Raw genomic sequence first — 15,335 nt, forward strand, 5'->3', positions numbered from 1 at the left:
ATATCTCTTTGACTCTGCTTCATGTGATCTATTTCTTTCCTGTATTGCTCATTCAAGGAATCCGTCGTTTTTCTAATCTCCTCTATTTTTTTCTCAATGTCTTCTTTAGAAGTATTTATAAATTCTTTTAGTGCAGTGTTTTTTCCCAGCTTTGGTTTCCTCCCTATGTTTCTGTAGTTGCTTCTTTAGTTCAGATGCTATGAGTTCTGAGAATTCTTTTTTATTTCAAAAAAGAATTGCACTCTGATTTCCTCTGTCTTTCTGCTGTTGTTTATTTACTATCTACGCTCTTAATTCATGCATTTGAGCCGAGCTTGTGGCCTCCGCACTCATTCTGGGTGGGCACTGGCTTTCCTCCATATGTTTCTGCATTTGATTCTTTCCTGCAGATGTTACTAATTCAGGGATTTCTTTTTTATTGCCAATCTGAGTTCCTCTGTACATTTCCGCATCTGTTTCTTTATTTCAGAAGCCATTGATTCATTACTTTCAGCTGTGTGATTCCCAATTTGTTTTGTGTTAGTGTCCTCTGCACTTTTTACAGGTAGGTTTGGGTTCTGAGGTTGCGTTTTGTTCCTTCTTGTCATTTTGTTTAGAACTGCCTTCTGACCTTTGTTGTAGATCTTCATTGTAGTTATAACCTTAGCACGTACTGAAGTTCAGGTGCAAATCTATAATATCTGATTTTATCCAGCTGTGACTGGCTTGGGTCTGGCTGCTGTGCTCAGCTCCTTCCTGCTGCTGCCCTTGAGGGTGAACCTGTTTTGCCCCTGTGGTGAGATGTTCTGCTCCTTGACTAGCTGGGTGGTTCTATCCTCTAACCTCTCTGTGTGGATTGCAGCTGCAGGGTTACAACCCAGCCCTTTATGCCAGGCCTGAGCTGAGCCTGGAGGGGACAAGGTGGAGTAGGTGGGAGAGGCAGCTCTCCCACACACTCACTGGGTCTGGGCTAGGACTGGGTCTAGGTGTTCTGGGAACGTGGCAGAAATTCCTACTCTGAGGGCAGGGTTGGGGAGGTGCTGCGGAGTGGTGGGGGGTGTCCCAAGTGTTGGAAAAAGGTCTCACCCACGCTGCACCTGGGCTGGGACCAGGACTTGGTACCTCTGGTGCAGGGTAGCTGGAAGCTCTCCCACACACTCACTGTGCCTGGCTTAGGACTAGTTCTCAGGGTTCCGGGAAGGAGGCCGTAATTCCTACTCGGCGGGTGGGGTGGGGGAGGTGCTGCGGGGTGGTGGGGGGCGTCCCGAGGGGGTGGAAGACGGTCTCACCCACGCTGCGCCTGGGCTGGGACTGTAGTTGGTACCGCCCAGGTACCAATATCTGTTTCCATCTGTTTCGTGCATTCTAGTTATTTCCTATATTGTTCATTCAGTGTTTCCATTATTTTTCTATTCTCTATTTTTCTATCTTTGTCTTTTTTAGCTATCCTGAACAATTCTTTAATGATTGTTGTCCTTTCTTTTTGTACCTGAGGGATTATCTCTGATCATATTTTTCTATAGCCTGATGAACTTGTTTCTTTACTTCAGTTGATATCATTTCAGAGGTTTCAGGTGTGTGATTTCCAAGTTTGTATATCATTGTCTCCTGGATTTGTTCTGGTTGGGCTAAAGGATTGAGATTGCCTTTTGCTCTTGTGTTTTGGTATTTTCGCAGCTCCCATTAATCACCCAGATTCCCGCAGGCTGCCCAGAGTCTGCCAAGGTTCTTAAATGCCATTGCTAATTTTTTAAGGGCCATTTCTCCTCACCCTTTTCTTTTTCTGTACTTTAGGGAAGAGTCTACAGGGTGTTCAAGGTCTCACTACTACAACTAGATTTTTTTAAAGACTAGATTTCCTTGAAAAGACCATTGGAAGAACTATCAATTTTAAAGGTGCTTTAGATTAGGCCTCAGATGAAAGTATGCAACATATTAAGCCAAACTGAAGGAAAGGTAATCCTTGTTCTAAAATGGCAGAGATATTGGCAGATTTATGTTCTTTTGGAGGAAAAAGGAACTTGTAAGTGATGAACTTAATATTTAAATGAAATTTCTATACAAAGCATAACCTGATTTCTCCTTGCTGCTTATAGTAAAATATGAGATTAAAAAGATGTCATTCTTCAATATCCATTTGCATTCTGCATAGGCCAGATAAGCAGGTTGAACAGGGATGTGATAAGAATCACCATTTTTGCATGCTTCAATTCTCTGATGACAGCACTAACCTCTACAATACTTCCAGGAATGTGACATTACTTTTGATTTCCTATTTGCCTAGGAAGAAGTAGTTCTAGTGGTGTTCACTGGGTCTTTTCCACTGTTCTAGCCCTTACTCCACAGCTCAGGGAACCAGTATACTGATTCTGCCATTGTAGATGCATATTCCAGTTGTCACTCTAACTATGGAAATAGCCACAGGATGGATTCAGGGGCCCAACAGACCCACTATAAGATGGATTTAAACAAAGACTCCATTAATAACTTTACTTTTGCTTTAACCCATACTCTGACTGGTAGACCACAGTGATGTTTTAGGTCTGCTGGAATTAGTGTCAGCTAAAAGCAAGTGTCTAGTAATCCTCAAGATATCTAATTATTTCTCTTTCTTCAATGTACATGTACTCTTTTGGAAAGACTTCAAGAAAGATTAATAGTATAAGTTTTTTTGTTTGCTTGGGGGTTTTTGTTTTGTTTTGTTTTGTTGGTTTTTTATGGTGGAACTGGGGGTTGAACTCAGACCCTTGCGCTTGCCAAGCAAACACTTATTCTACTGAGGCATCTCCCCAGCCTAGTATAAGCTTTTTGTAGTAAACAATGGACTGTCCTCAGTGAGGATTGGCTTCCCTTTCATTCCAGGGGTTTTGGGTCTGTACATAAGTTCAAAACTGAGAAATGACTGAGGAGCTGTAACTCTCTTTATAATACAAAGTAAACTTTTGTTCACTTTGCCTAGAGCTCTTCTACTTGTACAAATAAACTAAGATTTAATAGACTTAAATTATTAAATCTGTCTGATGTAGTGTGGGATTTTTTAAGGAGAACAACATAATATAGGAAACATTTTATAAGAATATTTTGTGATGAATCATCCAAACATTATATAAAAAGAGTGCAAGAAAAAATGCTTTGACAAAGTCCAACATTCAGTCATGATAAAAAGCCTAAAGAAAATTAGAATAAGTGGTCTATATCTCAAGCTCTTTAAAGCCATCTATCTATGACAAACCAATAGCTCACATCATACCAAATGGACAAAAACGGAAAGCCTTGAATTTAAAATCAGGAACAAAACAAGGATGTCCATTGTCACCACTCCTATTCAATATAGTTCTGAAAACATTATCCAGAGCAATTAGACAAGAGAGAGAAATAAAGGGAATAAGGATTGCAAAGGAAGAAGTGAAATTATCATTTGCAGATGACACGGTACCCTACATAGAAGACCCCACAAATTCCACCAAGCGTCTTGTAGATTTAATAACCAGATTCAGTAGCATAGCAGGATACAATGTCAGCACTCAAAAATCAACAGTGTTTTTTTTTTTTTTTTTTTTTTTGCTAGCTCAGCCCACCCTGAGGGTGGGACTGGCGTGGCATGTGGTGCTGGGAATCAAACTACAGTCAACTTTGGCTGCCTAGGCTTGCCTAAACAGGTGCTTTAGACCACTAAGCTATCTTGCCAGACTGTCAACAGCATTCCTATATACAAACAATGACTGCATCAAGAGAGAAATTAGGAAAACTATGCCTTTCACAGTAACATCCCCCAAAATGAAATCTTTAAGAATCAATATCACAAAGGAAATAAAATATTTATACAGTGAAAATTACAGTAATCTGAGAAAACAAATCAAGGAGAATTTCAGAAAATGGAAAGATTTCCTTGCTTCTGGATAGGAAGAACCAACATTGCAAAAATGGCCATACTCCCAAAATTGTTACATAGATTCAATGCAATCCCAATTAAAATACCACTAGCATACCTCACAGATCTAGAGAAAATATTCCTAAAATTCATCTGGAACTACAAGAGACCCAGAATATAAAAAGCAATCCTGGGTAACAAAGGCAAGGCAGAAAGCATCACAATCCCTGACTTGAAATTATACTAAAAAGCTACTGTGATAAAATCAGCATGGTATTGGCAAAAAAAAACAGACTGAGTTTCAGTGGAATAGATTAGAAGATGCAAACACATCTACAAACACACTCAGCCACCTTTTATCTTCAACAAAGGGGCCAAACATGTTTACTGGAAGAAAGATAAACTCCTTAACAAATGGTGCTGGAAAAACTGGCTCTCTACATGCCGAAAACTAAAACTTGACCCAGTACTATCACCATACATGAAACTAAAGTCAAAATGGTTTACAGATCTAAACATTAAAACAGAAACACTGATGGAAAGGAAAAAAACATTAAAAACAGAAATCTCATGGAAGAGAAAGTAGATAGAAATCTTGAAGACATAAGGGTAGGCAAACATTTCATGAACAAAAATCAAACTGCATGGGAAACACTTGAAAGAATTAACAACTGGGACCTCCTCTTATTGAGAAGCTTCTGTACATCAGAAGAAATTACTAACAGACTGAAAAGAGAAACCACAAAAATTGGAAAAAGTCTTAACATAATAAGTACTCAGACAAAGATCTTCAATCTAGAATTTATAAAGAACTAAAAAATAGTAGGGCCCCAAAATTTAAAGATCCAATTCAAAAAGGGGCACCTGAAATGAATATACACTTGAAACATCAAGAAATACAAATGGAGGGGGCCAGGGAGATGGCTCAGTGGATTAAGCGCTTCCCTGGCAAGCGTAAGGGCCTGAGTTCAATCCCTGGTTCTGCCAAAAAAAAAATACAAATGGCAAATAAATCCATGAAAACATATCCAACATCCATCATGTCTGCATTTTGTACAATGAATAACCACTAAGATAATAATGTGTAATGTATTAATTATTGAAAATGTGCCAGTTATTGGTTGTGAAACTGTCTCATTGATACTTGTTTCTCAATAAAATTTTTAAAAATAAATAAATAAAAATCTAAGTTATCCCCCAAAAAAGAAAAGAAAATACATCTGACATCATTGTTCATTCAAGAAATGCAAATTAAAACAACACTGAAATTCCATCTCACCCCAGAAAAAAATGGTTATCATCAAAAAGTCAACCAATAACAAATCCTGGAGGAGGTTTAGGGGAAAAGGAACACTTCTGCAGTGTTGGTGGGAGTATAGACTAGTACAACCACTATGAAAATAGTATGGAGAGTTCCCAAAAACCTAGGATTGAATGTCCCATTCAACCCAGCTATTCCTGTCCTAGGTATTTTTCCAAATGAACTGAAAACATCATATCACAGCAATATATGTCTACCTGTGTTTTTAGCAGCATAATTTTTCATAGCTGTATCTTGGAAACAACCTAAATGCCCATCAACTGAGGAATAGATATAGAAAATGTATTTTTACACAATGGAGTATTATTTAGCTATAAAAAAGGATAAATTTGAGTCTTTTATCGGTAAATGATGCAACTAGACACCATACTCTAAAGTGAAATAAATCAGACCCACCTGTGCAAATGCCATATTGTCTCACTAGTGTAAGAACCTGAAAGAGTAAATGAAATCTGAAAGGTATTATAGATACTGGGAAAAGGGAATGAACCTGTTCAAAAGAAAGGAATTACTAAGATGAACAGTACAGAAGAGGGATGGAATGCAGAAAGAAATACATATATATATATATATATATGCAGGATGACTTGGATAAATGTACTGTGGATTTCTGCTGGTCTGTAAAAAGGAGCAGTTAACACTTAATTATGTTTCCTTTTTCTCTTCTTAATTTCTTATAACTTTGTTCTTTTCCAACTTTGCATGTGTATATCTGATAATCTAAATACCTACTTTGACGATAACGCTGCAGTACAACAAATACTGTCAATTTCATATTATTTTTTAATGAAATTCTGTATCATTTCCATTTTTATTATCACTATTTTGTATTCTCTTTAAAAAGTAAAAAATAAAAAAGGCAACACTTTTTAGTGTGTGCCTCTATTAAAAAAAAGAGTGCAGGAAATCTGTTTAGCACTAAAGACCAAAGACTCCAGCTGATGGCCTGGATCCCATGGTAATGACTGGCATGAGTCCAGCTGAAGACCTAGAGCCCAAAACAATGCCGCTCATGAGTCCAACTGCAGGCCTAGAGCCCATGACAATGTCTCATTCAGGTCTATTTCAAGGATCTGCCCTGGGAAGGCCCAAAGTTTAGTTGTGGAGGCTAGCAAGTCTGTGCCAGAGGGATGAAGGTTCTGTGCCAGCAGGCTGAGGGATCTGAACTGGAACCAGGAAGCAATGCTCAGTCCTGAGCTTCTCCAGTGACAAGGGAAGTTGAGTTCCCAACAGGAAAGCCAACACGACAATCTTCTCTAGGAGACTAAGCTGCTTGCCTCATCTTCCCCTCTGGAGCTAGGAAGCGATGTTCAAGTGAAGGACCAGAGCTCTCCCAAAATGGACTACAGCCATCCTGCAGCAACAATGAAGTCCCAAGCTCCTCTAATGTGAACATCCGAGTTCTTCAGGAAAACCAGCGTGAGGAGGTCCCCCAACAAAATAGCCTGAGAGAACCAGCAGCTCTCTCAGAGCTTCCCAACAGCTTCCCACACTTCTTCACTTCTTCTGCCTCTTTTGTTTCTGGCAACAATTCTCGGGTGGGCCTCCCACACCCAGCACCATGCTCATTCAATTCAGCTGGATGTTACAAGTTTGCCAACAGTTGTCAATCCACCACACTGCCCATCAAATTCTTTTCTAGGGATGTCATAATCAATTAGGTAATGCCATAGGTCTTTGTGAATCAGACTATTCTGATTATTGCTTTGATTCTACTGTCCATTGTAATAACTAGGCTTAAATTTGCCTTGCCTTTGGAAATTAAAGTGCCTCCACTTGATCACTGCCACACAGAGATCCATTGTATTTAGATTTCCCTATTCAGTAGTAGCAGTTACTACTGTGACTTAACAGAGATTTCCAATGATGCTGGTGCTCCTCTTAACAAAGTTCTCATAGTTTTTGGCTTGTGTGTCCTTTACATCCCAGAGTATATGAACATCTTACTTGATAAATCTACTCTAGCATCCTAATTTCTCTAAGCCTTTGGATACCTTTCTCTCCAATATACTAAGGCATTTCAGCTTTATTTAACATGATCAACTTTTGGTCAGTGCTTCAGTCAAACAACCAAACTGTTAGAACCTTTTTCTAAACCCTAAAAACAGCAGTATCAAGTTCCAAATCTCCACTTAGTGGGTCTATATCAATTAATTCAATATGATCCAGTGCTTTGTTCCTTTCACCATTATACCACTTTATTTTTATTTTATTTTATTTTATTTTTTGGTGGTACTAGGGATTGAGCACAGAGCCTTTGCAAAGAGCTACATCTCCAACCCTTTTTACATTTTTTTTAAATTTTGACAAAGGATTTTTTAAGTCACTAAACTGCCATAGCTAGAGTCAGATTCTGAATCCTGGTGCCTCAACCTCCCAGGGTGATACGATTGCAGGCATGCATTGCCATGCTTGACTTACCACTATCCCCCTCTTGATATACATTACCGCATGCATTCTCCAGGTCCCTGTCTGTATACACTGGATATGCATCACAGTTCCTTTCATGTACAACACATCCTCATAGGCCATTCTGTGTAGTTCATCCTTCAGGGCCTACTTGGATTTGACTCTAGTTATAGGTGTAGAAGGAAAGAAGGTTGATAGATGAAAGTCCTTGGGGGAATCAGCAGTGCCTGACAAGGCAAGTACCTCAGGGTGTGTGGTACTTGGCTTCTGTTACAGTGATAGAATAATTGAGGCAATTATAAAAGACAAAATGTTTATCTTGGTTCATAGTTCTAGAGTTTCTAGTCCAAGATTAAATGGTCCCATTGCTTTTGGACTCTAACAAAAATAGCATATCATGATAGGAATTTGACACTAAAAACTTCTCACCATAAGCCAGGAAAAAAAAGAGACCATTATCCCACAATTCACTCCAAAGTTACACTCTTGTTGACCTAAAGCCCTCCCAGTAGGCCTCAATTCCTAAAGGTTCCACTACCTCCTAAGGGGATTATCTGGAAGACTATCCTTTAATACACAGACCTTTGGGGGAAACTCAGTCAAACCACAACAGGAGAGGCCATTGTAAGTTCCTCAGGCTATTCTCCTGTTGTATAATTTGAATATACCCACAAAAATTCATGTTGAAATTTAATTGCTGTTGTTATATTAAGAGGTGGGTCCTTTGAAAAGTGATTGGGTCACAAGTATTCTGCCTGCATGATTGGGTTGATGTCCTTATGAGAGTAGGTTAGTTATCATAGCAGTGGGTTTGTTATGAATATGGCCCCTCTTTCCCTCTCATTCTATGCCTTACACAGGCTCACTTGCTCTTCTACCCTGTTAGGATGCAGCATGAAGGCCCTCCTCAGATGCTGGGTTCATGCTCATGGACTTTGCAATCTCTGGAGTTGCCAGCCAAATAAACACCTATTACATATAAATTATCTAGCCTGTGCTATTCGGTTATAGAAAATAAGTTGGTTATCTTGTTGCTGCCTGTAGAAGGATAGAAGAGCTGCTTCTATTGATAAAGGAGATTAATAATAATTTTCATTGTTTTCATTGAAAAGTTCAGGATTCCATATCCTCCCAATAAATGCCCTTACTTTAACAGCAGGCATCCTGTGAGGTTGGAAACTCGATTTGTTTTATAATTTAACCACTTAGGGTAAGACTCTACATTTACTTTTCATCCATCTCAGCTTTGTGACTAGGGAAACTAACTAAGGATTTATTCCAGGGAAGTTGTAAACATTTTCAGATCATTTATTTGAAACATGAACTGGGAAATTGTATCTATGAGCTCATCCTTTTCTTCCTCACTTTGTCTGGTGTAATTTGTAGTAACCAGACTATTTTATTACACAAAAATGTATAATATCACACCCATGGTTTAGTGCCATGCCGGCCCCAGGGCACAGTGAGAAATGATTTGGACTGGGCACACTGAGAAGTGATTGAGACTGGGCATGGTGGCACATACCTGTAATCCCAGTGCTTGGGAGGCTGAAAACAGGAGGATCACTATGAGTCCTATCTGTGTAGTGAGATCCTGTAGACTGTGTACTAAGATACAAAAAAATCAAAAAATATGGTTTCCCAGAACATTGTCCCTCAGAAGTATTTGATTAGGAGTATCCAGTGTTGATATTTTGCTTATGTGTGTCACCACATCATGCCATAAACTGTTTCTCTTTATTTGTAGAAATAGTTATTAATGCCTTTAAATTTAGTCAAATTGGAAAACTAATTCCAGAAACCCCAGAACTAATTCAGAAAAACCCACCCTAAAGATCCTGTTTCTGTAGAAATATTCCGAGTACCTTGGGTCTAGATCCCTGCACCCAGCACACACACACACACACACACACACACACACACGCCTCACATGATCATAGGTGGGATTTCTTGGACATGGCTGGATCTAGGATGTGTGATACAGGTATCAAGGATGTGATCCTGGGATTGATTCATGATGCAATGCTAGGATTAAGGCTGGTAGTGTCTGGATGTGAGAGCTATCTGCCCTAAGGGTAGTGTGGATAAGGTATAAGGGACAGAAAAAGGGTTGTCACTTGTCACTTGCTGCTTGCTGCCTGTCATGAGCTATTTTTCTCTGTGACATCCCTCTGTTGTGCCACTCTACCTTGAAGCAAGCCAAATATGAACTGAAACCTCTACAAATATGTCCCAAGTAGAAACTTGCCTCTTTAAATATTGAGTGTTGAGTGTTTTGCCTCAGCAATGAGAAAGGTAGTTAAGACATTAGCAAAATATGTATTAGGTTTCTCTAGAGAAATGGAAGCAGTAGCTTTGTAGGGAAAGGACTGGCAAGTCTAAAATTCATAAGACAGGGCTACAGGCTGTAGATTTAGGTAAGAACTGCTGTTGTGGACCTAATTCCAACATCTACAGGGCAGGCTAGTAGATTGAAAACTGAGGCAAGATTTCTGTATTGCAGTCTTGAGGCAGAATTTCTTCTGCTGCTACTCATACATAATCCTTTGTCCTTAGTAAGTATCTATCTCAGTGGATCACAATTCCTGCTGGAGTGACCCAAACCTTCATTCCCATGTCAGAGAAAATTAGAGCTAGAAAGTAGTTAAAATTGCTATTTTTTAAGAACTATTGCAGTAGAGGAAAAACACCTCAAGACAGAACTGGGCTTGGTTCCAAATACAGTAAAAACAAGTGGAAATTTATAGCTGAAGAGTAGGGAGGGGACCAATGGATGGAAAATTACTAACAAGAACCATCTAAGGTGCAATGAGGTATAAAAAGTAAAGCCATATTAATATGCTGAGCTGTAAAGGCTCAAGTCAGCAACATCTGACAATTGCCTCTTCTGCTGAGAACCCACTACTGTTATGGACTACTGGATTGTATTGGGTTATTTGGCTGAATTCAAGAACCTGCAATCTTTAGAATGGCTTCAAGTATGAAAAGATCCTTTAAAGACTTCTCCAAATACAGCTTCTCTAACTGCAGTGGAACACTCATCTCTGACAAAACAAAATGAAAAAGGGGAATATGTTGGGAGCCACAAAGATAGGAAATCAATCAAATATGTGTAGGTGGGACTTGGCCCAGCGCCTAAAGTAAACAACCTACCTCACTCCTGAGATGAACATCCTGTCTGGTTAAGGTTAGCTATCAGTTGCTAAGCAACCTAGTGTCATGTGTTACTAACTTCACAAAAGTGTAAATAAAGGACCGTTTTGTTGTGAAAAAAAGAGAAAAAATATGTATACACAAGAGAGTTAGGATGGATATACAGCAACTTTCTCTTAGTTCATTGAGAATAAAAGTTTATACTAATAGTGTTTATACAAGATATCATGTCTGCATCTTGTCCTCAGAATAACTACTACAAAGATAAAAATATTTAATGTATTAATTATTGTAACCATCCTACTAACCTATTTTGAAACTTTTTCATTGCTATTTTATCTTTTTTCTCATAAGTGAATAAAAAAATGAAATGAGAAAGGGTTCTGGCTAAAACAACCTAACAGGATTTTTTCCAAGGACAGAACAGAGTGATCAAGTGTCACTTGGGAGACTTGATTAGATATCAAGGGTGATCAGATGCTAAGGTTAGGAGATTCTGGCTAAACTGACTAACCAGGATTCTTGTTAAAGTTGAATGATGAAAAGATAGATGTGGAAGTACAAAAATCAAGGCTTAATTATGGACTTTTGAACTTTTTTTAGAATATTTTGCTGAGTTTACACACCTATAATATGTAAATTATGGAACTTAACAAAAAAGGGGGATACAGATGAATGTCCATTTGGTATCTGTATATTCAAAGTGGTTAGGATAGATATATAGTTATATTCTCTTAATAAATAGAATGATTTGTTCTAATAGTGTTTGTAAATAGGATATCAAGTCCGCATCTTGTACAGCAATTAACCACTAGGAAGAATGTATGCAATGTGTTAATTATTGACACTGACCTACCAATTTGGTTTGAAACTGTCTCATTGCTATTTGTTTCTCAATAAAATTATGGAAAAAAAGTCAAGGCTTAGTTAGGAAGAGAATTCAGAGGAGTCTGAATAAAATTTGATGCAGAAGAGATTTGTCATTCCAAAAGTCTGCACCACTAGGGTCCTACTTCGATTGAATTGTAGTTATCCATTGACTTTAATCACTAGACACAAATTCACTGAGATCTCCTGTGTTGCAGACACACTCTTCCTTACCTCCACTGTCCAAATCTCTGTGGTATTTGGGATCAGTCAACCCAGTCATAACCATAACACTTTTGTTTTAATTATTGAAAGAGCCCAAAGTGGCCAGGTGACAGCCTTTACTTCCTGTGCAATAGAATTATTGTATCTCTTACTGGAAGCATTCTTTCCTTTGGGGGTTAAGAAATATCAAGTATCAGAGCATATAGCCACAGACATAGGAAGGAAAAATTTGCTATTTTATTTGATTTGTGGCCTAGAGCTGAGGGTGCAGGGCTGCCACTTCAGTGGGCTCAGAGGATAAATTATGAAGTCAATAAAGATTATTTACAAGCCTTACAACCTAACGGAATTTGCTCTGCTCTTTTGAACTTACTTGAACCCATGATCCCTTTTTCCATTCCATTTTTTTTTCATTTCGGAATGGGAATATATATATCCTATATCTTGTGCCACCATTGTTTTGGAAATAGGCTTCATGAATTCACATATAGAGAGGAACTTTATCCTAGGATGAATCATATACCAAGTCTCACCCGTAAGTGATTTGCATGGTTCAGATTATGAGATTTTTAGAGTTAATGAGGTCAAGATAAAATTTTTAATTTTTATAACACCAGAATACAGTTTATTTTCTCATTAAGCAAAGCAAAAGATTAACAATAGTTAATAACAAAACAGAGCACATATAATAAGATTTTGTGATAGACGTGTTCATGTCCCACCATTATATCTTGTATGTGCTCATTCTTGTCTTGTGAGGGTGTGAGCATGCATGGTGACTATGTGAGGAATGACTGTGGCCTTGTGACATCACATTTGGCTACTGGGTGGAGGCTACCTGAGCATGAGCACTGTGGTGCTGTTGATGCAGTTGATCTGATAACTAAAACATCTATCGAGTGACCGTTGGGCAGGTGGTGTGGACAGTGTGGCAGAGAAACGATCCAGCTAAGAGGCAGGCAGGAGCAGTGGCACACGAAGGTTCACTTTGATACTCAGCATGAAGGCAACTTAAAACTTATGAACTGTTTATTTCTGAAATTTGTAGTTAATGTTTTTGAGGCACGGTTATCAGTGAATCCCTAAAGCTAGAGAGGCAAAACCACAAATAAAGAGGAATTACTATCTCTGAGGTTACAAAGAATAGGTGGAAGAGACTTTTAGACTTTTGTGGAGAGTCTAAGGGCTGAAAGGGCTTGAAGGCTTGTACAAAAGTTTAAAAGGAAGCTGGCTGGAGGTGGAGGCAGTGGTTAGGCTGAAGTGGGTCATGTGTGCCACGAGTGCCTCAGGAGCATCTCAGGAATGGTGGAAAATTTTCAAGGAAAAAAGAGCTCACACTTTGGTTTGTAAAAGGCCCTTGGGCTACTCCATGGAGGTGGGATTAGAGGGAGCAAGGGTGCATTTGAGTTGGTTACAAGGTTCTTACTCTTGTTGCCTGGGATGGTGATCATGGCTTGGGGTGTAAGGCAGTGGCAAAGGAGGTGGGTAAGTTGGTCAGCCTTTGGGCATTCGGGAGCAAAACTAGCATGACAGTATTAGATTGAAGTGTGTGTGGGGGGGGGGGCTGGAGATGACAAGCTCAGTTCTAAAGATGACTTGTGGGTATTAGGCAACTGGTTTATGAAGATGTGATTTACAGAGGAGAGAAGGCCAATTAAGGGAGAATATTCATCTGTCTAAGTTTGAGATGATCTTAAACATTCAAGTGGGGCTCTCCTGCATACAGATTAGGTGATCAGATGGTAGGTCTAGAGTAGTGATGTTATTTGGAGGGTAACTAGTGTATGGATAGCATTATGAGAAACAGGTACAAGTTAGGTCATTTAGGATGAGCATGTAGCAAGAGAAGAGCCCAGCATCTGTCTCAGGGAATACCAGCACTTAGGAGATGGAAAAGCAGGCAGAAGAGCCGTAAGGGTTTTGATAAGGAATGCCTAGAACTACTGAGGAAATGAAAATGATTATCTGTTGGAATCCAAAAGAGTGTGTTGAAGGAAGAATAGTGTCATCAAGAGTGCAGAATGTGGCCGAAAGTTCTAGGAAGAAGATCGCTGAAAACTGAGCATTGGAGTTGACAATGTGAAGGACATTGGTGGCCTTAGAAAAATAAAAAAAAATTTTAATTTAAGAGTTGATGCTGGCATGATTAAGACTTCTGAGAATGTGGTGATGGGGTGACTATTTTGCACTTGAAAAGGACATGAACTCTGGGGGACTCTGGGTTAAATTGTTTCCCCTTATGAGACTATATGGAAATCCTAATTCCCAGCACTTAGAATATGACCTTGTTTGAAAATGGAGTTGCAAAAATTAAAACGAAGGTCGGAAAATTGAAACGAAGCTGTTAGTGTGGCTCCTAAACTAATACAACTGGTATCCTTATAAAAAGGGGAAATTTGGACACAGATATCTGCAAACAGGGAGAAAGCCATATGAAGACGAAGGCAGAATCCAGGATGACACTTGAAAAAGCATACATAGAGAGAGTAAATGAGAAGACAGATGAGGAGAAGAGAGCCATGTCACTGGAGTGATGTATTTACAAACTAAGGAACATTAAGGATTTCCAGAGAATTCTGGAAGCTAGAAGATGGAGGCAAGAGTTCTCCCTTGGATCCATCAGCAAAAGCGTGACCCTAACTAGCACCCTGATTTTAGACTCTAGCCTCTATAGATATGAGACAAAATTTTCTATTATTTTAAACACCATTGTTGGTACTTTGTTATAGCAGCCCTAGAAAATTGATGTGGGGCCTCTGTATTTTATTTCTCAGCTGCTGAGACATCTGAAATGTATGATGGTGTCATCCTTCATGTATCTGAGATTCTTCAGTCCCTTTTTAGCTCTGTGATTATTATTCTGTTCCCAAGGAAATGGGGTTTGCTAAGGAACATAAGGAAAACAATTATCTGAACCAATTTTCTGTCATTTTCTGTTAATAGGGTTTGAAGTTCCCAAACCAGAGGTCATCTTCAAGTTGGAACATGGAGAGGAACCCTGGATGTGGGAGAAGAAAACCCCACATTATGGTTGTTCAGGTGAGTGAGTGTGAATCAACCTGAAGAGAAATGCAGAAGTCATTTCTTCCCTGAGAGGTCAATGCTTTTATTTTTCTAATTTTTATTTCCATTACTACATATTTGTAGTACACAATGATTATATTCATTGTGGATAGTTTTGGTATATCGACATAACACATCTTAATTATTTTTATTGCCTCTTCCCCCTCCCCTCCCTCACCCAGTTCTTTTAAAGTTGTACCACTATGACTCTTCCTAAAGGTTCTAAATTTAGAAATTGCTTGAGGATAAATAGCTTTTACTTCTCAGTTACCAAATTGTTCTCTCTCTTTGTTTTCATTATTCTTACAAGCTTATCTCCTTTGCTAGGTTATTTTTTTTTTCATGCAAACACAGCCTTTTATTTATTTTTTTATTTTTTATTTTTTTTTATTCTTCTTCGTTTTTTTTTCTACAGTTTTATTGATAAACATATAGCAATGAGACAGT

At 38.7% G+C, this 15,335-nt stretch overlaps 1 protein-coding gene across 2 annotated transcripts in view; it reads left to right on the top strand.

Moving 5' to 3' along the window:
* Positions 1-15,335, top strand: part of Znf81 (zinc finger protein 81) — a 220,562-nt gene that overhangs the window by 163,505 nt on the left and 41,722 nt on the right. For both annotated transcript variants that reach the window (XM_004633567.2, XM_023717826.1), the window contains exon 4: positions 14,769-14,864. In XM_004633567.2, coding sequence (XP_004633624.1) covers positions 14,769-14,864 — 96 coding nt within the window. The remainder of the gene's footprint in view (positions 1-14,768; positions 14,865-15,335) is intronic.

Source organism: Octodon degus, unplaced genomic scaffold (genome assembly GCF_000260255.1).
Source record: "Octodon degus isolate 3935 unplaced genomic scaffold, OctDeg1.0 scaffold00055, whole genome shotgun sequence".
Lineage (NCBI taxonomy): Eukaryota > Metazoa > Chordata > Mammalia > Rodentia > Octodontidae > Octodon > Octodon degus.